The following is a 26,711-nucleotide window of genomic DNA, read 5'->3' on the forward strand; positions in this document are numbered from 1 at the left end:
CTTTGATTATTAGTTATCAAGTTGGACGTTAGATCTTCACTAAGAGAAGGGCATGTAGATCTGGATAGTATATTACTGTTGTTTTTAATGGAGAGCATAGCATAAACTGTATTCCATTTTATTTTATTTTATTTTGTTATTCATTTTTCTTCTGGAAGGTCCAGATTGTCACTATTGATAGTTAACATTATGCACTAACTGAAAGTGAAGTTTCCCATGCTGTTATTTCTGGTCTGTTGTGAACAGTAACTGTTCTCATTGTGTATGTTTTGCCACGTGTTTATGGGCTGTTGGTAACCATAGCAGATAAAGTAGAATGTGAAACAGTTGAGATGTTTCTTTTACTGGTTCAGCTTGATATCACATTTCTAGAAGTGATCTTAATTAAAATTTAAACGTGTGGTAATGTGCAGAATTGAAGAGTAGCTGCCATGTTTGTTGGTTTAGAAGCAAAGCTGAATCTTAACTCAGTCATCTTATTGACGTAGAATCACTTGGGTAGAAGATATGGCGAGCTCACAATGCTGGCAGCTAGACAGCTTTGAAAACATGAGCTTGGGGAAAACTTGGTGCCCTTAGAGGAAATGTGCTATTAAGAGGATCACAGCACAGGTCCTTACCTTGTTCAGAATCAGAAGGAAGCAGTGGACAGATGAGATACATACCTATGGTGCAAAACCAGTGCTTCACTTAATGAAGCAGAAAGTGTGAGAAATTAGAGTTAACTGAAGAAAATCAGTATCTGTTGTTTCCACTAACAAACTACATGACTACATGGTAAGTTGTCTTTTGAGTTCTGGTGCAGTTTAGGATCAAATATGAGCCAATCTGTCTTGGATTATCACAGAAGAGGTCAGTGTATGTTTTGCTATTTGCAATTTTTTTTTTTTTCCCAATTTTACCTTGATTCTGTAGTTTATAGACCAGTCCCTTCAAAAAAGCAAAAAGAAAACCCCTTGAGAAGTAACTGAAAATTAAATTGGTCAACCTGTTTGGGTGGTTGTCTTTTTTGTTTGCTTTGTTTTATTTTATTTTAATTGGATTGCTTGGATTTTTGTGTTGTTTGTTTGTTTTCTTTTAATGCACCTACTCAAGCTTTTGTCTTTCAGAAACCTTTCTGGCTCTGCTTGGTGGAAAGGGGTAGCTGCCACTGCTGTATAATGAAGTGCCTTTGTGTAAATTAATAGATTCTCTTCTAAATTTAACTCTGAGAGCAAGAACAGTCTGTCAGCATGGAAGCAAGGTGCAGGTGTACATATTTGGAAACAAGCTACTAAGGAGTGCTTTGGGCAAGGCAAGACCTATGGTAGGAGCACTACAGCTAAGTTACACTGGTTCTTCCTGAAAGACTTTTTTTGAGGGTAAGTTACTTTCTATACTAAATACTTCACTATTTAAAACGGTGGTTATAGTAGCAAGGCCTTTCCCTCTTGGACAGATTTGAATTGTTACATTAGGGGTTGGTGGGCATTGCTGGTGTGTTTCAGGAAATTGGCTAGTGTTAACAAGCTTCCTCCCTACTTGTTTTGTGCAGTTTCTTTGCTCTCAGTGGTGCTGTGATGATGTACTTCATGGATAGTGATAACTAAAGGAAGTGAATCTTGATTCACCTGGAAAAGTTCCTACAGCAGAAGCTGCAGTCAGCAAGGACAAATTCAGTGTTCCTTTCCTTTTGCATATGGGTAAGAAAACTGTGACAACATGGGATGCAAAAAGGGAGTATATAGTAAATGTGTATTACTCTTAGTGCCACTGCTTCCTGCTCTCCTAGCAATACTGTTATCTACACAAGCAGTACTATTATGTACACACTGTGTTTGCTCTACAGAAGGTGATTTGAGTTGAAGACAATCTAAGGGAATAGCAAATAGGGGTGAGCTTGTGAAGGAAATTCAAAGTACGCTGTAAATACGTAGTACTTCAGTTGAACTTTGATCATCTACTCAGACTGTGCAAACTGTACCAGAAATACTTCAAGGATTTTTTTCAGTCTTAGCAAAACTGATAGGAGGCATAGTTGTGTAGACACCTAGTTTTTAATATGGCTATTTCCTTTTTTCCCTTTGTCCTTGGCTGTTCAGGAAATCAAGAATGTTCACCACAGTCACGTTCTTCTTTGGAGCAAGTTTATTTTATTGTCAGGGACAGACCTGTTCTTCTTTTTAGTTTTTCCTTTACTTTTAGGCAAAAACACCTTTCTCTGCAGCCTCTAGAGTTTGGGATTGGCTGTGTTATATTGGCTACACTGCAAAGTATCTCCTAGTGGCATAGTAGATTGTTAACCTTGTTCTCATAGTTCCCTTGACATGATAAATGCTAAAGAGTTCCTGTTGCTCTTCTAAATACCTGTGTCATCCCTGTGTTACATGCATCCTCGTATCTGATGGCTTGGAGGTGCCCCAGGTATCTGAACTCCAGGAGTGCTGTTTTTAGCTCATGAACTTAGAAGAGTCTCACACCTTCCTATCTGTGTCTTGTTAATTAAAAGACAAATACCCTGTTTTAACCAAAGAAACAGTTGCTGTTTAGCAACTTAGATTATCAAGTGCCAGTGAACTTCATTGGTCTTTTCAGTCGCCTTAAAAGAGATCAAGAAATACCCAGGCTCTCAAAAGGTTCCTGAGCCCTTCCAAATTCTTAGCAGACGAGTGTGCTCTTTGGCCTCTCCTTGATGCTGTGCAAATACCATACATTAATGGTGGCCAAAGAATTCTTGAGCACGCTGGGGAAGATCACAAATCTGCAGTGACAGTTTGGTCACTCTGATGGTGCAGATTTTTACAAGCACGGCATGCAGGCTTTTGTTCACTGCTGGTGAAAATGCACAAATAGTGGTTGAAAAAACATGTTTGTGGCTCAGACTTTGCTCTGTCAAACAGTGTTTTTATGCTCTTTGTGTTCATTATAGTTACCATGGAAGTTAATAGGAGCATTACATTTGAAATAACTACTACTTGAAGTGTATCAGTCTTTTGATTTCCCATGCCACTAATTCTGAAGATGTAGTTAGAGAATGTGCAACTTTGCTTCCTATCTCCCCTCTTTCAAAACTGGTTGTTCTTTTGTTCTGACTTGCAACACAGTCTGAATTACTCTGAACTGGCTCTGCTCTCTGTGTTGATGAAGCTGTATTGAACTATGCCTGATAACACTTCCCATTTTCCTAGGGGTCTCTGAGCAAAAGGTAGTATCCATTTTCTGCTGGGAGCCCATCCTCAGTCAGCTAGGAGGAAATGTTTTTGTCAGCAGCTATTTTCTAGCACTAAAACAGAAAGAGGAATGAATTGTCATTTGGTTTGCAGGACTGAGTGCATACACGCAGGAATTCAAGTTAGTGATATAAATCAAAATCAACTTTCTGTCTTTTAACTTCTGGTGTGTCTGAGTTTCATCAAGGACGTATGTGTTGAGAACATTTGCACTTAATGGTGGGCATGGACTGCATCTGTTTAGTGCTTATTTGGTGCTTTTGGCAGCCTCAAATTCTTAAATTTTCCAAACTCTGAACTAGAAGATATTACATGTAGCATGGAGATATTGTATGGGCCTGGGATTGTTAGTGTGCTGAAAGACAAACAGTCTGACTGTCAGAGTTCATTTTGTACAAGGCAGAAGAGCCTTACAAGGCATTAACTGAATTACAGATGTAATGTAATTAGATGTTGTGATATAAATGAAATGGTATTACTGGAACAGGCAGGAAAGGAAAGAAATAAGCAAACCAAGTTGGATAAGTGATGAAAATAGACGTACTATTTAAGGTCTTGCCACTTAATTGCTTAGTTCCTTTAATGGAAATGCCCTTTTATTTATATTTCTCACTTGAATCTCTTACTCTGGCTTTTGCTCTGTGCTTCATTTCTTAGAATTAATGCCTAAAGAGGTTTCTATTTTTTTTTTGTACACATGAGAGTGGAAGGCTTATTTTCTCAATACAGCAAGAGCTGTTGTAAGACTAGAGAGTAGAAGTTGTAACATTAAGATCAAGCAAGATATACATTTTAAACTCATGTTAGAAAAGATATCATCTGGAGACGTGAAATCAGTTTGCAGATGAGAATATTGCTCCTGAATAATGGCTGCAGTTCTGCAGAGCTATTTCTTGCCTAAGCAGCAGTGTTATTCCTGTGAGCTGAAGGGAAAGTTAAGCCTTACTTGGCCACATGAAATAAAAAAAAATTTATCTTGACCACTTCTGCCATGCTGTCTAAGTGATGGATTTAAACTGATTTTCCAGTTCAGTGCTGTGATCCAAGCAGAACCCAGGGTTCACTTCAGTTGCCTGCAGTGTGTGCTTGTACATAAAAGACATAAAAGGATGCCAGCATCTCCAGAGTTTGTATAAAGATAATTCTCTGTGGAAAAAAAATGCCTATTTGGAGTTACTCTATCCTGTGTTACCTACAAATCAAAGCAGTTGCTTTCAATTCTGGCTTTGCAGAACATCCTGCTTCTTTTTTTTCCAACAGAAGTCCTGTAGTCTTATTGTTTTCATACATCTTTGCTGCTACATTTAAGAAAGGTGTAAGAGCATGATGGGCAGAGGTGGGCTGCAAGAGCTGTGTTTGGTGTAGTGTGTTCTCTCACTGCTACCTATGAATGATCACTCAGTTTCTTGGGTTTTTTTCATCCCTTTCAGTTTGTGTGACAAGAACAGAACTCGAGCTGCTTTGGGTCAGAATGATCTCTTAGGTTGACTGAGGTTGTACAGTACCTGAAAAACTGGAATGCAAACTTGTTTGCATCTCCAGCTGTTCTAAAATTTCCGTTATTACGGTTTTCATTTCTAACATGATGCAGTCAAATGTTTTGCCAGATTAGTATTTGTAACCACTGTCTTATATTTAAATGGATGAGTGAAAGCACGTGGAATCACTGCTGTGGCAGAGAAATTCTCCTGATCTAAAAAAATAGAAGAATTCAGATGGGGTCAAAGTTCTGAATTCAAAATCTAAGCCACTTTTTAGCTGTTATCTCACTATTGGTAATTGCAGCCTCCTGTAATTCATATCAGACACTTTCTGTCTGATGTACATAGTCCTTGGAGCATGGATAGGTTTTACATGATTATGAAATGGCAAACATTGTTGCTGCATTAGTAATAGCACGCTATCGCAACCATCTGTAATAGCCTCTTTCTCCCCCTTCACATTAGGCCAGCAAATGATCTATTTCTGTTTTTAAATGGTTTAATTTTAGAAGAGAACATAAACACATAATTTTACTATTAGAAAGGTTGAAATCTGGGCCAGAAATATGACTTGGAAATAAATGAATGTCCAAACTGTCAGTTTATTGCCAAATTAAACCTTGGTGTTTAAGACTGGATCTTGCTCTGAAGACTGATCTTCAGGTTGAAGAGTGAGGTTTTGAACCATTTATTCCTCCATTCAATTCCAGTTTACTTCAAACTGGTGTGAAGCTGTTTTGCTCTTGCCAAATACTTTATGGAGTCCATCAATTAATATCTTTGGGGCAGCTTCAGCAGAGCATGTTGTACAGTCACTGAGGCTGCCAAATAATCAAATACTTTCATTTGTGGAAACAGACCATGATCATTTGTTCAAAAGGAATGAATAAATAAATACAAACCCAGCCCCTGAAAGCGCTTCAATATCCGGATTGTAAATAACAGCTTTAAGTAAGTGGATGGCAGAAAATTTACTTGCTGTGGGAGAACTATTGTGCTGCACTTAGCTTTTCTGGTGGATAAGGGAAGGTACACCATCCTGTTACCTAGTAGGTAACTGAAACTTGTAAGGCAACAGTTCCTTGGTAATGGTGCCTGGAGTAATCTGAATCACTTATGATGGGGCGAGTTCAGACAGTTCCAGTCATATCTGAGTAATCCTCATTCCCCAGCAGCTGGAAACAGCAGGTGTGTTTTGGTTTAGATATTCCTTTGAGAATTTATTGATGAAGGTAACCAGCTAGGACAGCTGTCTAGAAAATTTCTTCTTACTATTGGAGTTGTTTGGGGCTGGATTATAAATCGTAGAATGGAGTTGGCAGGGGCCCTTAAAGGCCATCTAGTGCAGCTCCCCTGCCATGAACAGGGATGTCTGAAGCTAGATCAGGCACCCAGAGCCCTATCCAGCCTGATCATTATTGTCCCCAAGGACGGGGCGTCCACCCCATCTCTAGGCAACTACATTCACTGCCTCAGCACCCTTATCTTAAAAAGGCTTTTCACTTATATCCAATCTAAATCTCCCCTTCTTTAGTTTTAAAGCCATTTCCCCTTGTACTGTCACAGCAGACCCTGCTGAGGAGTCTGTCCCCTTCTTTCTTATAAGTCCCCTTTTGATACTGAAAGGCTGCTCTCAGGTGTGTGTGAAGCCTTCTCCATGCTGAACATCCCTAGCTTTCAGTCTGTCCTCACAGAAGGTAACTTCTTTTTCTTTATTTCCTTTTTTATAATCCTTCAAGTCATTAGAAAATGTTGCATAAAAGTTCATCTCAACTTTGAGATCTCTTGCAGCTCAGGCCAAAGCTGAACTTTCCCAGCAGAAATAAGAACTGCAGTAGATGCAACCTAGTGCATGTAGAACCATAGGTTTATGTGCCTATTCTAATATTTAGTCTCCTTCCCCCTGCCTTCCAATCTACTTTTACAGCTGGTTGTGGTCTCACCTATTTCTGTGACCTCACTTGTCAAGTGGCCAGGGATGCTGCTAATTGCTACAGATGCAGACATCACTTCTGTTAAAAGTTAAGAGGATGCTCCTTTATGATCTCATCGTGAATGAGCGAACCTAAAATGAGCTAACAGAACTTTTGGGATACAGAAGCAAAGAAACACAAAGGCTGGTTATCCCGTAACTAGTTCATTCGTTTCTCACAAAGTAGAAAGCCTTCTGCTCAACATCTGTCTGATAGGGATGGCAATTTTGATCAACATGTATATAGGATGATTTGTGGGGGAGCATTTATTTATTATTTATCTGTTCTGAATTTCAAAATAATTATCCTTTGGCTCTAAAAGAGAACTCTGTCACAGACAGTGCTGCAGCAACTCAAGAGGCTGAGTGACTCAAGAATTCCCAGGATGAAAGGTGAAGGAAAGGCAGAAACACTTATTTGAACGCAGAAAAGGGGAAAGGATGTGAGTTATAGATATAAAAATAAGTGTTTGTAAGAAATTCCTGAAGTCTCAAGAAAAATCAGGCAAAATCAATGTGTATGTAATGGTTACTAATTAGATAAAACTTGCATTTGAAAGGAGACACTTTAAAATACTGATTTTAGAGGCCCTGGAAGACAGTATGGCCAAGATTTTCTCTACATTTATTGCTATTTTTTCTTGTACTTTCCGCATTGTATCTTCTTTCTTACAAGTCACCTATCTTCATTAATGAGTTACTATACTAATTTGTGTAGAGAAAATCCCCGTCGATTTCCAAGTTTATTTCCCATCTATAGCAGTTAATAAATCTGTAAATGTGTATTTCTAGAACTCTGTCAAAGCAGGAGCTGGTTTCAGCATCCTGGTTTGAAGCTGTTTAGGTGTATATTTTTTCCACACTAAATTACTGTGTTTCATTTCATCCTATCAGAAAGCAGCAGGTATACATTAAAAAAACCTTAGCCTTGAGGAGCTGATGCTTTCGATTATGCTAAATGCTTCCCACAAGCACACTGGTGCCCTATTTTTTACTTTGCTGTGTAGATCAACTGATCTAAAGCAGCAGCTGTGAACTGACTTTCCAGACCTGTATTTGTACGATGCCGTCGTAGTGCTGAATCTCACTGGCACCATGCTAATGGCAATCTGCAAAGCTCATTTCCTCAGAACGTAAATTCCTAACCCCAAAACGTATGAGGCTTTGAGGATATAACCTGACTCATCTATGGAAAAGATGTTAAAAGATTAAAGGCATTTTCAAGTATCTGAATAGACCACAGGTTCATTGAGACAGAGGACAGCACTAGCCTGGGCTAACAGCACCTCTAATGCAGTCAGCTCTACCTGCAGTGTCATTTACTTCTGTTCTGAATTTTTCACTATGCTGGCACAATTGCAATCATGGTTCGAGAAAGGCCGGTAGCCCAGTATGCTCAAGTGACACATCTTTACATGCATTTCCAAAGTCTGAAGTAGCATCATTCCTTATTTTTAACTCTAATGCTCTGAATAACTTGACCTTCGTTTCCTAAATCTCATGCTGTCCTACCAGAAAGGAATAGAAAAGTGTCTATGAACTCCTTATCCCCCACGTACTTCATATAATCAATTAAAGGTCACTTCTCCCTCCACGGTCTCGCTTTGCACAGCTTAGATAACACAGTTCTGAGAATACTTCACACATCAGTTATTTTAGGCTTTTCACTGCTAACCTAAACAAAAGCTGAACAGATTTATGCCTGAAGCATTTAAAGATAAAACCCACTGTCAGATAGTTACTTTCCTCACTCCAACCATTTATTTATGCCAAATAAAGCTCTGTTGTCATGGCTGCTTAATCAACTTATTAAAAATAACATTTTGCTAGTTTCCAGCTACCAGATGTATGGACTCTGTTAAAGCCAATAATGGACACAAGTTTTATAACGTGAATCCAGATAAGCCCCTATCACTTTAACAGCTCCACATTAGAAGTCTCAGCTGCACATGGGTATTCCTGTTTTGCTTTTGAGGATACAGCATATAGCTTTAAAGATCTGCCTGTAAGCAGATTTTGCCCTGTTGAACTGAAACCACATCTGTCTGCAGAAAACAACTTGTGGGTTTTGGCCAATACAATTTGAAATAAGCAGCAGCAACAATAAAATCATAAGAAGTGTGGTAACTTCTGGGAAAGGAGGGAAAAAGTAGGACAGTACTGCTGTTCATCAACATCCATACTAACAACCTCCACATTTGTATTAGGAACACCTTATGCCACATTCCACTTGTGTTACTGTGTTCCATAAAGAACATACTAACACATTTCTGTTTGCCACACTTAAGGCATTGTGAGTATTTCAAAAAACAAAACAAAACCCAACCTGTAGCAAGCAACAGGTAGCAGTTTGTCCAGGTACACTTAAGAGTAAGTTGGATCAGCTATCTGATCTAAATCAGATGAAAGCATAGAGGAGGTATGAACTAATTTGAACCAGCTGTAACTGCAGCTATGAGCCTATGTTACAACATCAGCTAAAACTCATGTTCTGGATGCAGGCTAAGAATTTACAGGAACTATTAAACTGCTGGAATTACCTAATCGTTGTTTGGATTTACTCACTGCTCTGCACGAACCTGCAAACCCAAGCAGCAATCATGGAGAAATTTGTCTGCTGAAAGCTGCTTTGTCACATGCTAGCACTTTGTTTGTGCCCAACCTCACCCCTACCAGCCCAGGCTTCTTGCCATTTTCCTCAAGGGAAAAAAAACAACAGAAAAGCAACCAACAATGGCTGTTCAGTCATAAAGATTTCTTCTCTATTGGAAGTTTCTATTAAACACTTTCCTTGAATATCCAACTCCAATGCAAATGGCTGCCAGGGTAGACTGCAACTTGACGAAGAAACCTTCTATTCTTAAATATCAGACTGACTCATTTAGATGGCCATACTTCTCATGACTTTGCTGAAAAGTAATCTGTGCAACTGATAAATGGAACTGAAGCTTCCTGAATGATAACAGCAACTTAGTTCCCTATTTCAGAAGGCAAACTTTGTGACCAAACTGTTTCATGTGCACTTTTTCCAATCTTCCTGTTACGTTAAATTATCAAAATTGATACTAAATAAGAGTCACTATTGTTGATTAGTTACTGGTTTAATCTAGTCCGTGACTTTACTAGTTTAAAATGGAGTATGCTCTATTTACATTTAAAACACAACTCAAGTCACTCGAACAGCCCAACTCTACACCCACCCCTTTAACCAGACTGACTGCACTGAGCAGTCAGGTAAATGAAATGAGTAGATTAAGAACAAGATGCTCTTTTCCCTGTTTTGTAGAAAGAAAGTTTCAATGAGCCACTGCAATGTCAAGAGCCTTTTTTATACCAGTTTCAAGAGGCCGGATATGCGCATACTAACTGCATGCGCAAGTCTTATGACGGCAATAACTTCTGTATTTAATGGCATTTCTGAGGCGTATAAGCATTTGAAAATATGGAATATAGTTGGTAGGCGTAGTTCTTAACAGTTCACTCTTCACTAACAGAGTAGCAGAAGTGATTTTACCTGATCTAGCTAGTTACAGAAAGGAAAAAAAAGCAAAGCAGCAAAGCCTCCATGCACAAGTATATATGATGGTAGCGATTAGAGTGAAGACTGGGCAAGAATACAAGGCTTATTCATGCTACTCAACCTACAGCTGCCAGTTTAACCTCCTCCAAAAAACTGGTTAGTTAGTTGGCAGTCTGGTTCTTTTTTGATCAGGAATTGTTTTACTTGCACCTCTTCTTATAATTGCTCTTCTTTGTCTCACCGCTATGGTACACGCAATTGAAAATCACCAGTTAGAACTGTGCTTTTGTGACTGGCAGCTTCACAGCACTGGAAGGAATTGCATTGGGTATTCAAGGAAACTACATGTGAACTTTAAGAAACAGTATTGTAGGGGAACACATCACCAAACTGATCAGCTGAAATGACTGTTTAGACATGAAATAACAAAAGATGGCAGTTTTTGTTTGACTGCTGAACCTTACTATGTAGGATGCGAACATTTCTGGAGCGCTTATCTGATAACAAAAAGCAAAGTTGAACACTGCAGCTCCTTAAGCACCAACTATATTCCTCTGTGATGAAACGCAGAATGGCTTTAATTTATGAAAACTATGACTGGAAGAATGCATTTGGAGGGCCCATGATGGAACTACCACCACCCTCAGAAGCTGCAACTACAGCAACTGAAGCAGCCACTTCCCCCACCTCAAGCTGCTTTAACATACCTTTGTTTTCTCTTACTTGATCTAGAAATCCACAAGTTACTGCTAGCTGCACCACTATACTCAAATACAGACAGGAAGTGGTACGGGTAGTCAAAATACTTGCTAGCAACTCTAAAAGTTTAAATACCCCTTTCCTAACGGAGGTGATCTGGACTACCACGTTAGAAATCCAATGAAAAAGTCTCGTGTCAAAGTACACTGCTTTCAACTGCAGGTCAGGAAGCCTGCCCTAGATAACAGAGTGCCAGCAATGCAAGAACCACACCCATTTAACTAGTCACAGCCTTTTAACACACTTAAATGCAAACTACTCTTCCCTCAAAGTAAATTTTATCAGGATCTCAAATCTTTTTTCTTTTGCAACATTTTCATCTACCATGTGAAAGACACAGTCTGAAGCACTTCCAGCACTAGCAAAAACAAGACTCCATCAAGAAAACTTTTGCTACTACAAACATCACCTCTGTAAGCTAGCAAAAAAAAAAAAAAAAAAAAAACACAAAAAAACCCCACAAAAAACAAAAAACCACCACTGATGAAAAAATTTCACTCGGAAGGAAGTTTTAGAAAGCAAAGTTTTTTGAGCATTTAATAGATGACATTTTAAGCTGACATGTTGTTGTTTCTGATTTCATTACTTGAGAAACAGTGGATTAGTCAGTGCCACTTCATTAAAAATAAGGGAACTTGAGAGAAAGCACCAAGCATCAGAAGAAAAAAGGCAGATTACTCACTGAATCACAAGGCAAGGTCATACCTATTCCTTCAGCAGGTATCTGTTAATTATCCTCCTGACATAGCAAATCAGTGCCTGCTCTGACCTGTGATCTTACTGAGAATTCACGAACAAATTGAGACAGACCTTCTATAAAAAGAATCCTAAGATGTTTCCACAGTCTAAGTAAACTCCTACTGATGTTCTATTCAGAAAGTAAACTACTTGTCAGTCAAAGCCCTTCTGCTGGGACACATTCAAAAACAAGTCAAGTATCACAATGTTTATTGATAGATACAAGTATATAAAATCAGGGCATGAACATGTCTTGATAAGTTAAGTAGACTTACTTTCAATACTATAATAGAGGGACCAATTCAAATTTCTCACCATGTTTCACACCCACAAAAACCTCTTCCAAAGGGCATTAAATCATCTGTCCAGCTGATCAGTTTTTGTGCAAGTAAACTGTTTCTTTAAAAAAAAAAAAAAAAAGACTTGTGCACTTGCCCAGGCTCAAGGATATTAAAACCTAGCACATAAAGCCCATGACTAGAGGTAGAAATACAGGCAATATACTATTACGGCAACAACCATCGATTACAGTTAAGGATTCTCCGTAACAACCAAATGGATAATCAAATATTGCAACAACTCAAGTATTACACTGAGCAAAGTGCGTTTCTACAGTATTCAGTGTTGCTATTCAGTTTTCTAACTTAAAAACAGCCTATGTTAACTGGCAGCAAAGAAGACCCTTGCAACAGACTGCTTCTGCTCGAGAACTTATGATGTAATTATTGCATGCTGCTAATACACTGTTATCTAAACATTAAAGATACTCTAAAATATTTTTATTGTAGACTATTAAGACATACTACAAAAACCTTTTGCAGAAGATATCCTACTGACACACATCTGCATTAAATATTGTGAAACATTACAGCGGAATGAATTTTCGCAGTGGTTAGGTCAAATGCAGTTACATCATAGCAACAGTATGTTTGCACAATTTAAGGCTTTGGCTGGTTCTTTAGTCAGCTTCTTCTTCAGATTCTTCTTCTTCAGCAGTTTCCAGCCAGGTTAGCCACTGGTTTACCTGCAGTTACATAAAACTGGTTTAAGCAACAGGAATTATTTACCCACATCTGCAGAACGCTTTTTCCCAAAGTTGTTCCAAGTGTTTTCGCTGTACTCTACACTCATTTCATCTCCCCTCGTTCCTCCCTAGTGGATAACTCCTTATGTTTCTCCAAGTAATCCCTTCTCTGCTGGAGCATGACAAGAGACAGAGCCATTATCAAGTTTACCTGGAATAAAGCTTTGCCTTTTCCTGGAAACTCTTGAGTAATATCTTCTTTCCATGCCAAAAAGGCTTCTTCTTCAATGATCTCCATATCATAGAAATGAACAAAGAAGCGCAGTAACATGCCTTTGAAAGGAAGCACACAATTAAAACTCTTAGCTTTATAAGCTTCCAAACGGGTTATCTGACTGAAGAGATACAGTGAACCTCAAATTCATACACAAGCAAGCTGAGGTTGGGGTAAGATTACACACATACCTTTTGGAAAGTTACTGTTGTAGCAGTGCACCTGGAGCGCATATAAAGCACTCACTTGCAGATCAACATGGTCATGGAGAAACTTCTGCATTACTGGCTTGAAGGAAAGAAGCAGTTGTTTTTCCTGCTCTAGTTGCTCTTTTGATGGAGCAGACGAAGAATCTGATTCGTCACTAGGTGGGTTTACTTCACTTGAAATATACTGCAAGAAACTGGACCAGAGACAGAAAGGTTAGTTCTGTGAACTCCAACTCACAGCAATGAGATTTTATGGTCTACAATTATTGAGTTGTCTGCTCACTAATTTAAGCACACATGAAGGTGCACGTGTTATATTTTACCGTCCACTACAAAATCCTACTTATGCAAGTTAAGGCTCTGAAACATTCTTTGAACAGAGCTATTAGTTCTCTGTTTCTCATCCCGAAGTAAAACACAACTGATGCAAACAGATACTGGACACTGAAAGAGAGCAAGTCCAGCTAAAACAACTTTCATCTCTACCTTAGCATGTACCATCTTATGCAAAGGTACATGCCAGTCTCCACATAGTTAAGTACCTACTGGTTGCTTGACAAGGCACGTGCCTGAATCACCACAAGAAACCACCTCACCTGGTCATCAATATATTCACAAATCCTTTATCTACATGAAGCTTGGGTGAAATGTTATCTTTAATCCATTTATAGATGGCTTGTGGGGATGGATCCGATTTTATTTGCTTTAGCAGTTCCTTCTCCAGTTTCAGAAGTGGGAATAAGAAGCTAAGCCCTTTCCCTTCTAAGATCTCCAGCATGCGGTCCTTGTTCTGATCAATTTCTGAAAAGCAAGGAAGACACACTTAAGAGCTGGTACTCACTGATACCTATTAGAAGTCATGATCCTTAGTGAGGATGGTACAATTGACCTCACTGAAGTAACTATATTAACTGGTTTTTGTGTGTTTTGTACCATCTCATGTACCAATATGAAATATCTGAACAGACTCTTACCTGGTAACATTTTCTGCATATTCACTTTGCTTTGTTGGAACAATTCTGTTAGCCATTCACGATCTTGCAACTTAGCTAACTGCTGAAGGCAAAGCAGGAACAGAGGGAAATGGGTGCCACTTTCCAGTGGTTGAGCCAGTTCGGAAATGCTCACCAGTTCTGAAATAATGGCACGGGCTGCAAACTGTGCTAAATAGGATTTCACCAATGGGATGTCCACCTCCAGTTTGGGGCACTGGTCCAATACATTCAGGAATGCCTACAAAACAGTAACAAGATGAGACACTGAGATTTTGTTCTTGCATACAGTAATACAGTCACTAAATAAAAGCCCCTTTTTTTTTTTTTTTTTAAACCTCCCACCGAATTACTTGCCTAGAGCTTTCCTGCCACCAAAAAATCCCAAACCTACATTTCTTCCCTCATCACTTAGTACATTCTCTCGCAAGTGTGTACTTCTACCTCCTCACATCAACAAGACAAAATAAGATTTGCTGTCTGTATCCAAACTAGACATCACCAGCAGCCAAGCACAATGAATATCAGACTGCAGTACCTGCATGAAGTTGTCACTCGTGGCTATTCCCTCCTGTTTGAGTAAGCTGATCAAAGTACTTGCTTTCTCTTTGTCTTCATCTGATCGATCGAGGGACTGACTGATTACTTTGCTCAGCATCTCAGGAATGAAGTGTTTTGGAGCTCTCATTTCTCTCACAGCATTGACAGCATCATTAGCATTGCCATTATTCAGATAATCAGTCACAACAGCTTCCTAGTGAAAGACAGTGGATGGTTAAACTTACATTTTTAGAAGCATTTTTAAAGAAGCACTGCAATATAATTAACATACCGTTTGTTTAAGTAGCTCTTCTTTAGAAGGAGGTGGCTTCTTGGTGGTCTTTGCAGGCTTTTCTTGTATAAGTGGTGGATTTGTTTTAAGACCAAGTTGAGGAGGCTGAAAGACAGTACCAGAAGTTACTCCTTTGAAGTACACCTACCTACAGTGTTGTTTCCAAACTTTTATCAACTTCCAGTATTTACTAAGCAGGTTAAAGTCAAATTACATCCTCAGATATGCTTTCATATCTTCTGCTATGTGCTACAAAAAAAAAAAAACCTTTCCCTCTCTTACTAGAAACAGGCTGAAGTCCCACATGCAAGAATTCAGTACAAAGAAAACTTGGTCAACAGCACACAGTAACTTTGATATTTACCTGTCCCAAAGGTGGCGTCTGAGTGCGTGGTGGTTGAGCACTGGGAGGAATCATAGTTATCTGGGGCTGAAGCTTTGGCACTTGGTTTTTATTCATTAGAAAAGCCTGAGCAGGTCTCAGGCTTATCTGTAAATAATCAGAAAAACCTCAAACTATTTCAATTACTTTGACCACAATTACACAGAAATGGACTTGCACCAACCCATCCCACATAAACTTTAATTTTCAGTTCCTACAGTGTAAAAAGTCAGATTAAGTCACGCTGGTATTGCAAAAAAATGCAGTACCCAAAAGCATGCCCCCAAAAGCATGACTCAGCAAATCACAGCTTGCTGAAAGTTACTGGTTTTTAGTAACATTGTACCAAGATCTGGAATTGCTCATTTCAGATGCAGTATGTTAAGAGACCTAAGAAGATACTTAGCATGCTTGCAGACAGGATTTCCAACTATGATGAAACTTCACCAACTGCTCAGAAGGACACCTTTTTTTTTTCCTCTAAATAATACTGCAGCTTACTTTGTGCTTGACACTTTGCCTAACACCTAGTTCAGGAAGAAAAAAAAATAAAAAATAATAGCCTGGTCCAGCACTTCTAGATTCTTTGAGTATTCTTCTAGGGCTTCTAGATTTTTTGAGTACTAGGATCTCCTAGAGTTTCCATTAAAACATGCTGTTATCAATATGACGCACGGAACTGATGTCAGAGTAGTGCTCTTGGGGATGTGTGGGAAGGGAAGGAAGGAACATCACAAGAAATTGCCCTCATATCTCAGTCTTGCTCACAGGACGCTGGATACCCTAGGGAAAGTGAGGAATAAGGTGAAAGAGGAAGGGGCAAAGTAGGAGGAGGAAGAAAGTAGGAAGAGATCCAGCATAAGTCCTCATAATAACGCGTCTTGCTATAATCACTGGGCAATATTGAGTACAGGCTTTAAGTAATGTAGGCATGTAATATACCTCATCTGCATTAAGCTGTCCTTTCTTAGAAAACCGAGGTGGCATATCCTTCGACTGTCCTTGTTGCTGGGATAAGAGTCCCTGATTCTGGTTATGGTAGAGCTGGCTTTGCCCCTATTTCAGAAAGGGAGATATAGAGAAAGTGCAGATGATGGAGTGGCGTACATCATATGGTAAGTAGTACCAGAGGGACCAGAGGAAAAAAGATTCTATTTGTGAGGAAGGGAAAAAGAAGGAGCAGGGGTGGTGGGAGAGCAGCACCTATTCCTAAAAAACAAACAAACAAAAAAACCCAGAAAACAAACAAAAAAACCCAAAACAGGCCTATCTTTCAAATAAAAAAATGCACCATTCTGACCCACCAAAGCCACATGCACCTTTCCCTGCAGTAAAAACAAAACAAACAAAAAAACAAGCGTATTCCTTATCTTTTCCATCATTTTAAGAGACTATTTAGAAAGTTTTTTTGCCAACCGAGCATGAACTCTAATCAGAATCAAACCTGAGAAAGCCTTCCAACACAAATACACTATAATCCATAACATATGCATCTGTAGTAGAGCTTCTAACCATTCTCAAGCCATCTTTTCCTTACCTGACTTTTCAGAAAAGATTTGCCTAGTTCTCCAAACTGGGGTTGAGCAGAAGGCATGAGGTGACCCCCATGGCCATTGAAAAGTTGGTTTGAACGATGGCGTCCCATAGTGGGTGAAAATCTATCCTGAATAACTCCTGGACCAGTACCAATTCCACTACCTACATTATCAGAAAACAGAAGGCAGTATGTTATCTCATTGTATTTAACACAGTACAGCTGCAATCATCACATCAGCCTCACAGTTTCAGCATACCTGGCATTTGTCCAAACATATCAGCAAGCCCTCCGAGTGGGTCCCTGTCAAGTTTCATCCTGGGTGGCATAAAGGGTCCCTCCAGAAAGAAGTCGCTTCTCATCACTTGAGACATAGGAGCGGGAATAAAAACTCCTAGATCCTTTAAAAGAGGAATTACCATTCTGGTTATTTTATAATAATGGTCCTTAATCAAGTTTTTAAACTACTAAGTTTTTTAAACTACAAGTCTACATGCTTTCAACCCTCATCAACACCTTACTGCCACACTATCAGATAGACTTATACATACAGAAGATGAGTTTTGTGACTAAACAGTGTAAGGATTCCCATCAGCATTTAATCAGAAGGGAAGCACAAGACTTAATATCAAATACTTACTTTTACCGCATCTTGACGGATTTGATTGATAGTCTTTGGTCCATTGTCAAGAAAAGCTTTGCGAGGAACCCAGTTGTGTTCTCTCAACTCCACAGTATCCTTGGAACATAAATAAGGAAGGAGTGAAGTCAACTTTGTGTGTGTGTGTGGGGGAGGGGGGGGCGGGAGGAGGGGAACAAAACAAAACAGTAGTAGACTATTTCAGTACCGTACCTGCAGCAGGAAACGAATCCTTGCTGGCAATTCCTTACTTGACATCAAGGAGCGCATACGGGCAAAGTACTGATCCATTAAGGACTGAGAGAACAAAAGTGATAATACAAATCAGTATCAACGTGTGTTTAAGAAGCATTTAGAAAATGACATTCTCACTTATAGGACTAGTAATAACTGCCTCTTCTGGGAAGACCTTGAAAGCCACCTGAAAGACTGCCTCCTTCCACTATCAAGAGCTTTTATTATGAGCAATAGTCAGCACTCTTTGCTCCAGGCGATATTACATTTTGTTTTGTTCTTTTGAGTAGAAGCACAGAATGGCTGAAGTTTCAGAGTTTTAGGCATGGATTTTAAGCTACTTCTGAAGATCACAGCAGATGCACATACCTTGGCTTTTGCATGGTCTAATCTAGGTCCCACTGTCCTCATTATCTGACAGAGGCACTCCAAATCCTCCCCCATATCTTTGAGTTGGACTCTCTTCTTCTTTTCCAAAAGCTGAAATATTAGAAGCAGAATAGTTCTTTCAGCATAATACAGATAATTTCTAACAACAGCGTACAGCACGACATGCAGAAATGTATCACATTATTAATAACTGCTAATTGAAGCACTTATTACTCATTTAAGCTCTTGCTATGTATGTACTTTGAGCTATCTGTGGTAATTGCATCTAGGCCACACTACATCTTTACTTTGAGACAATTCCCACAGCTTTAAATGAAACCAGTTTTCCTTTTTAATCAGACCACACAACTATTTATTTCAAACAGTGATATTTCTACTTGACAGGAAACATTTTTACAGTCAAAAACTCCTAAAACTTCATGAACACTTTAAGTTTAGAAATACTTGTTCGTTCTTAGCCCACACCTAATCCATATACTCACTGTTTTGATGCACTTATGAAGGATAGATTCATGAATAAGGTCAAGCTTGCCAAGTTCTCCAATGAATTTGATGTTCCCCAGCATCTTGATCTTGGCAATGGCTCTCTGTTCCTCCTCCTCAGGGAGGAGGGGACCATCATGCTTATCATAGACTGAAAAACAAAAAATCCTGTTAAAGGTGGCTGTGAGAATAAAAAAAAAGTAGTAAATTCTGTATTAAATTCTGTATTGAAATTTAATTAAATTTCAAAACTTACTATCAACATTTCTGGTTCTGTTTTCAAATTCATCTTGAAGTTTAGATATTAGGAGGCGTCTGAATGTCTACAATAAAAAAAAAAAAAAAGGAAGGTGCTACAAATTCAACACATAACTGCACGCATTACCAAAATTTACCATTCTGCAGTGAAATACTCACTGTGCTTTGCTTCTGTCCTGGATGACTCTCTGCAGATGGGCCATCAAAATTGGGTGCATCTTCTGCCAGTCGCAGACATAGTTGAGCATACAGTGAGCTATACTTGGGCTCTTCAAGGGCTTTGTCTACGATCTAAAACGAGTTATTTTCAGTAAGACAGCTTGTGGTAAGATGCATATGTATTAAGAAATACAAGACTACCATTCTACATGATTTAGAACACGATTTAGATTCCTTGCCACTACATGAAATAAAATCCACTATTACCGTTTGTTTAACACATGCTGCTTAATACTGATGCAAAACGGATACTATGCTACACAAAAAGCTTCCATAATTCCAAACTAACGAAAGGGACAAATCTGAATTTCCTCATCAGAACACTAAAGCCCATTTCAGATTTAAGAACCATCTGTTGGTTGCATCTAGTACACCAAAGACTACCTGTGGTAGTTCTTCCCAGACAGTAAAGGCTTGTTGAGCAGTGGGATGCGAAGAAGTAGGCGTAGGGAGGTGTGGGACAGAATGAACACTGGTAACTAACATCTCAAATTTAATTTTACAGGGCTAAATCTACTCTCTCTCCAGCATATCCCTTTCATACAAAAAGGGACGACACTCCTTTACGTCAGGGTTAGTAATAAACACCAGATAAACCACACTATTTCTCTCTCTAATCAGCAACAACCAACCTTTTTATACTTATGATGCAAAGAAGTAGTAGATTAAAAATTAACAAGAAATCCCCCCCTTCCTTCCCCCCTAACAAAAACAACCCACAAACCACCACCAGCTTACCAGCAGTATGACCCCTTTAAGGATGAGCTTAGACTCTACACCCACATTGAGGAGCTCAAGGCATAGCTTGTCGAACTTTTCAGGAGTAAGCTTATTTAGTATGCTAAAGAGGAACAAGCAAAACAAAAAATTCAGATTACAAATCTTCTAAGCTTGTTGAGTAATTTTAGATTTAAGTTTACCTTTACGAGTTAGTCTTTAAGGCAGAAAATGAAAATCCAATTTTCAAGTCAGATCAGATTTTTATTTATTATGTAACTTTTAGAATGAAAATACTGACTACCAGTATTAACTCTTTCAGAAAGCTTGCTTCTCAGCAAGTTTGCTTCTTTGCCGCAGCAAACACTTGCTGTATGCCTCATTTGTTTCTGCCTCATTCCTTCTAAACAAACCTCCTCACCACCCTAAGGAACCCAAGAAGTACGCGTATCTTCCTCTTCTGCAGGCTCATTTAATCAAAATATTGCTAAACATAATAACATGGAAAAGCACCTTCTGGAAAACTTACCCTCTTACTTTCCTGAAGATTGCATCATGTCGTTCTTTGTCGTTTGCGGAGTCGTCATCTCGTCTAGTGCTTCGTGAAGGAATCCATTTCTGAGCGTTTTGCCCTGGGGTTTTCCCCAGGAACTCGCTGTAGAATTTTGAAGAACAATTTCAAGAACCGTCTTTCCAGAATTATTTTACACAAACTAATACTATGTTTAATTTTGCTGGAAGCATATGCTTATCCTACCAGCATGACAGTACCTGCAAATAGTCATTAAACAATTTTAAAATCAAGACCACTCTCAACACTAAAACCCTTCCTCTAAACCTTTTACATGAAAAGCACAGAAGTGCTCTGTCCTCCTCACATGACACGAGGCACAATTCTAATACGTTATATACTACCCTGCCACAGATAATGGATATTAACACATCACAAACTCTATAATACTTCTTGTATAAATTTGAAGGTAGACTACTTCCAACTCTATTCACCATCACACATCCCATGCCTTTGAAGTAAGATGCTAATCCAAGGAATATGATGACATACCTGTTGCTGGCAGTCTTGGGATAGTGCTGAGGTGCACCCCTACCACCTCCTCCGCCTGAAGAAGCACTGTTAAAACACAATCACGTAGTTTGCCTGAATTCAAAACACCATTATTTTCAGTGACACTTTGGCATTACTGAAGTGACTTGGGAAACTAGTAACTCGGGAACTAGTATTACTAGTACTTTGGGAAAACATTAATTCCCCCCCCAAAGGACTGGTACACTGCCACACGTTCAGTCAACCAAACCAGCACCAGTACCTGAAACGAGAAGCACCCCCTTCTGCAATCGCACTCTCCACTTTGGCGGCTTGACAACGAAGAATCTTCAAAAGAATAAAATTAAATTGACGGGGTGGGGAAAAACAAAACCTAGAAAGACAAATCGAGCGTTCATATTATAAGTGTTTTTACTAGCAACCATCGTATCTCGCAACACCTCCCACCCCAGGAAGCCTAGTCCCGTCACCGCAGCCACATTTCCAGCAGTGCTGTGACAAAAATCACAGACGGTGAGAAAGCAAATGCTCCAACAAGGGCTCCAAGATCACCCAAAATAGCAAAAAGGCCATCTTCCGCGTCTAAATCCACACGGCCAATAAAGCTACTGAAAAGGAAAAAAACCGCTGCTCTCTGCCTCAAATCTAATCTGAAAGACAATCGGGAAAATATTCCCTAACAGAAAGATGATGCACTTACTTAGGGATCAAAGCAAGAGCGCGTGAAAAATAACGCAGTCTACCCCAGATCGGGCGAGGCAGCGCAGCACGAGGCCGCGCACCCGTCCCCGTACTGCCCGCACCGCCATCCCGGCCCGGCGGGCGGAGCGCGGGCCGCCAACATGGCCGCCGCCGCCGAACAAAAGGGCTGCGGGGGCGGCGCGGCGCGAGGGCGCCCCCCGGCGGAGGCGGACGCCGCCCTGCCGCATGGAGCCGCGCTCCGGCCGCGCCGCCCTTCCCCCACCGCGCCGGGCGCCGCCCGCTTCCAGGCTGAGGCGCCGCCAGGGCCCGGCCGGCTCTTTGTTCTCCGGCACGGACGGGAAAACGGAGAGCGGCCGGCTTCTCCTGCACGTCTGCCCCCGGCCCGGCCCAGCAACGGCTCCTCGGAGCCAGCTCGCTCTCCCACGAGAAGCGAAGAAAAAAAATTAAACGGAAAAAAAGCAGAAATAGCAAAGAAATCCAAGCAGAAGCCGCAAATCTGCCTCCGCGCTCCCTCCTCCAGCCCCAGGAGGACCAACAACTCTCCGCCCCACCCCAGCACCGCACATTCACAGGAGCAGCCCCAGACCCGCCGGCTCCGAGCCCCAACGGTGCCGAGCTACGAACCGGCGCCGCCCGCTCCAGCCTCCAGCACAGCGGAAAAGCGGCTCTGATCTCAAAACGGATCCGCTCGGCTTCTCTACCCCACCCGGCGGCGTCCGCCCAACGCCTCCGCCTCTCCGCTCAGTACCCGCGGTGCGGGCAGCGAGAGCCGCCACCGGCTCCGGCCGCCATTTTGTGCGAGAGAAAGCGAGAAGAAGCCGACGAGAAAATGGCGGCCACTCAGCCAGCCGCCATTTTACGCGGCGGCTGCAGCGGTATCCGCTCCGTTCCAGGCCCCAACCGCTCTCCCGCCACACCCGAATTGCTCACCTTCCCTAAGGCCTTGTCCGCTTCCCCGGGTCCCGGCGGCTACCAAGGGCAGGGGAAGAGGCAAGAGAAGGGGAGGGAGGGGAAGGGAGCCGGGGACCGGGGCTGGGGAGGGGAAGGGGGGAGCGCGCGGGGCAGGGCGAGTCTCCGAGTCACTACTGCAGAAGCAGCAACCGCCCGACGCTGCCCTCCGCCACCTCCATAGAGAGCCGACTCGCCGCCGCGTCTAGCGCGCACCGAGGCAGCCCCACTAACTTTATTACGTTCACGCAACCTACCCCACCTCCCGCCAGCCGCTTCCAATCGCCGCGAAGGTCTCCGCCTGCCTGACCAATCACAATGCAGGAAGGGGGAGGGCTTAACGTCCAAGTGGGAGGAGGAGGGAGGAAGTTCGGTTGAGCTGTGCCATCGCCGCAGTGCAGCACCCGTATTCGCAAAAGCAGTTACGCCGCAAGAGTGGCGGTGGTGCCTTAGAGAGAAGGAAAATATGCGCAAGTAGCGTACCTGCTTAATGGCGGCAGTTTGGCTGTCTGTCTTCTCTGCTGTTTGTTCCTGTGCTGCACCCATCACTGAAATCCCAGTTCTACAGCGTGAATTCTGTCACAGTCATAGAAGGGCTAGTTTCATACACGTGTACGTAAGCTTTTTGCTTTTCACAACCGTGCATTTCCTTCACACAAACTGCATTTCAGATTCATGTGAGGCTGTGGTGAAATCAGCAGACGGTTGTGGCCTGAGCTTGCAGTCAGATCCAAGAAGCAGACCTGCTATTTGAGCTCCAAAAGCCCGTCTGTGCAGATCTAATTTAGCTTTCTGGGCTTGGAAGCTGTCTGCATGTCTGTGCCTGCTTTTAGCTTTTAACTGACCTATGCATTGCAAGGCATCCCAGCAGTCTCACACGTAACAAGCATTTTTCCATATTTATTGTACTAAGCCCGTAGTTGGTGGGGCTTTCTTGCTCCTTCCCAGTTAAACAAAACAAAGATGGCTCGGCTTTTAGCAGTAGGTGGAAGCTGGACTTACAGGGGACTTGCAAAGGCTTACCAGGAGGAGATTAGGCTTTAACCATCATAGCTACATTGTTGCTGAGGTAATAGATGCCTGCTAGCGGAGATTCAAAGTTCTTAAATGGGAAAGGGCAGAAAGCAAGGGCTGCAGAAGCCATACAACAAATCTCTGCAAATATCCAGGCGTACACCTTCCGCTTTCAGTTGGTATGACTCATGATTTAGATGACTGAGTGAAAGGGATACATATAATAAGACATGAACCACACAGACTGCATGTCCAAACATATGGTATTTCAGAACTTCCAGTTTCCCAGAGCCACCCTCATTCCTACTGCTTTCAACACAAAGTGCCAATACGTCCCAAGACATATAAGGCCCAAAGGGTGCAGGACTTCTCACCTTATCTAGGATGAAATTTGTTCAAGATAGGGAAACTGATCTCATGCACATAAACATTAAAAGCAGTTTACTTAGCAGATTATCTTAGGCAGAATCTTGACTAAGCTATCTGAAACTAAGTTTTCCGTACAGAGAAGTTGTATAAGGTTGAACATAACGGTGAGTGGTACTTTCCATACTAGAACTTTTATATCATTACACTTCTCTACATTTAACAGAAGTCAGATGACTGCAAAAGCTTGGACCTTGCATATGAGTCTTCAAGAACGGAACTGTTCAGAAATCCATTGAAACATATAATTCCATTTGAATTCTATATAGACAGCAAGGCATGATGTTATTCAAGTAAATATTTCTCAAAACAAAAAGTAAAACAAAAATTACTGTAAAACTTAAAGACCAAAGTGAAAAGATTAAGTTTTCCATTGGCTGACAGAATATTCTTATACAGTGTTTGTGGCATAACTATTCCAATGCTGCATTAGGGGAGAATACCACAACTAAAACTCATGGAGAATTTCTCTCTTAAAAAAGTAAAATAAAAAATTGGAACAGAAATCCAGCAAAGCAATAAAACAAAGTTTGTCGCATGCGTATTGACAGACTAAAACGTTGTCCCTCTAAGGCATCACCTTTTTGTTTAAAGTACACTATAAAATATTTATTAGTATAATAGCTGAAAAAAGCAGTCATGTGCTCAGTAAGGATAACAGCAAATAATCATTGTTTTCATAAACCTGATTTATTTATTTATTTATTTATTTAGGCCTCATTCCTGTATTACATTTAGATCAGCAGAATATACGCTATCCCATAAGTCATGCTGGTTTTGGTGGGTTGGAACACAAGAAGTTTCTGTGCTTGGCTGCTCACAGTTTTCCCTCACACCTGTGTGCCAGCCTCCTTGACCAGTTGCACTAGCACAAATGATGAAAGCAATCAACTGTGGTACAGAGGAGAAAAAGTGCTTAGGAAATCCCTCGTGTTTTATACATCTATCCTGCTTCTTACATTCCATAAACCATTGTGGTAGGCATGACATTATTCTTGTCTGAGAATGTAACAGCCTAATTGCTCATACAGGAATTCAGTAAGAAAATTAACTTTCTTTCTTCTTCAGTTTATCATTTTTACTCTAAAAAAAAAAAAACAGTAAATGGAATTCTAAAGTTATCAGATATCACCTTTCACCTATCAGTCATTTCTGCGCATTGCCTTCTTTTTTTTTTTTTTTTTTTATTGTCTATATTTTTCCCACTTTCTCACTACTGTTTTTCTCCAGCCCTTATCCTGAGCATCAGCACTGCTTTAGTTCAAAGGAACTATTTTACAGTGGGTACAGTGGTATTTCTGGGTTGGTCCCTGCCAGTCTGAACTTGCAGAATCACTGCCACTAGTTTTGTAGGAGAGAGGACTGCTCTTTAGCGCAGTGCTGTGAGGAACCTCCTGTGCTCAGACCCTGTGGTGCAGGAACAATTTGCTGCCACAGATACAGCATCTGCCTGAGAGGAAGAGGAATGTCCCTTGCTGTGCATATGGCATAGCTCAGAACAGGGAATGCCTGCTTCTTGTCTACCAAAACAACCCACACAATGTGGGAAAGCCACGTGGCAGTTCTGGGAGTTTTTCCTTACTACTGCAAAGCTGGAATTGCCATGATTTTTCCTGTGCAGTACGTTGCACTGCAAAGATTACAGAGCTGAGCGCTGTTGGGTGGAGATTCCAGACGAAGCCCTGATGACAGGGTGCACCTCATCACTATATTATTGCTGCTGTACTGGTTGTGGATCTGGCTAGGTTGGGTTTTATGCAGAGTGCCCCATTAAGTAGTTCAGACATGTACATGACATTAACCAAATAGAGAATTACTTAGGAATAATTCACCAAAATAACATACTAGTTTACTTCATTCTAATGTCACCAACTTAATCACCTCCTTCTCTTGTTGTTTCCAAAGCCAGGTACGGCTCCTGACCCATAGCTGAAGCATCTAGCAACAACATTTAAATCAATTTTCCAGTGATGGAAGTTTGCCTCAAACATGACTGAACTGTAGAAAGGAGAGCAGGGAAAACAAACAACAAATCTAGAAAACATGCTTGTATTTTTCTTTCAAACAACTTAATTTTTCCATTTCTGCTGAAGAGGAATGTTCTCAATAGCAAAGAAATTTATATTGCATAGATGCAGTATTACAAGAAGTGCTTGCCTTGTGTTTTGGACAAATGCTCAAATATATCGATTAAGTGCTTAGTTCATACAGCATGGATGGTATGAAAGCATTTCAGAAAGCTTAGTGGTTGTTCTTTTTTATTTAAAGAGCATTTATTGGTATCAAACTTATCATCGTCAGCAGAGGTGACCTTTAAAGAGGCTGATGCTGACTGAGGCAAGAGCTTTCTAACTCTAAGCAGTGGAGGACTTCTAACTACCTGGAACACCCATTCTCTGTTTCCCCTTTGAAAAATCCTTTGTAGTTACTTTATGAAATGCTAGTTCCTTATACCTCAATTTAGCACCCAGGATTTCCTGCTGCTCAGAACCAGTCCTTCAAATTTTTAATCAGATATATTTTAAACGTTTCTACACATCCTCTTCTTTAGGCCCTGAAGATTCCCAACATTTATAACAATTCAACTGATAGTTGCAGTTTTAGAGGATTCTTATGATGGTTATTTATCAGAAACTTGTGAAGATATTTGAGATGTCACTTTTACAGTTAGCCAGTGAAACTGCCTAGAAT

At 40.7% G+C, this 26,711-nt stretch overlaps 1 protein-coding gene and 1 non-coding gene across 2 annotated transcripts; both read right to left on the minus strand.

Annotated features, from left to right (window-relative positions):
- Positions 1–9,970: 9,970 nt before the first annotated feature.
- On the minus strand, positions 9,971–22,424 carry EIF4G2 (eukaryotic translation initiation factor 4 gamma 2). Its single transcript, XM_042881843.1, has 23 exons — positions 22,381–22,424; positions 21,631–22,047; positions 21,193–21,303; positions 20,931–20,996; positions 20,397–20,522; positions 19,889–19,991; positions 19,091–19,222; positions 18,930–18,996; positions 18,673–18,824; positions 18,170–18,280; positions 17,780–17,863; positions 17,567–17,665; positions 17,186–17,327; positions 16,930–17,090; positions 16,335–16,448; positions 15,375–15,500; positions 15,011–15,115; positions 14,717–14,932; positions 14,161–14,419; positions 13,783–13,987; positions 13,169–13,380; positions 12,915–13,036; positions 9,971–12,703 (listed from the first exon to the last, which is right to left on the minus strand). Exons 1-23 carry the CDS (start codon positions 22,422–22,424, stop codon positions 12,638–12,640), a joined length of 3,240 nt encoding a protein of 1,079 aa, XP_042737777.1. The 3' UTR covers positions 9,971–12,637.
- On the minus strand, positions 16,134–16,293 carry LOC122185974. The gene has a single exon (XR_006181025.1). It is a non-coding gene; the product is annotated as a small nucleolar RNA SNORD97 (small nucleolar RNA).
- Positions 22,425–26,711: the final 4,287 nt, after the last annotated feature.

The sequence above is a fragment of the Lagopus leucura genome, unplaced genomic scaffold (assembly GCF_019238085.1).
Source record: "Lagopus leucura isolate 7727_CA_CO unplaced genomic scaffold, USGS_WTPT01 Super-Scaffold_100033, whole genome shotgun sequence".
Lineage (NCBI taxonomy): Eukaryota > Metazoa > Chordata > Aves > Galliformes > Phasianidae > Lagopus > Lagopus leucura.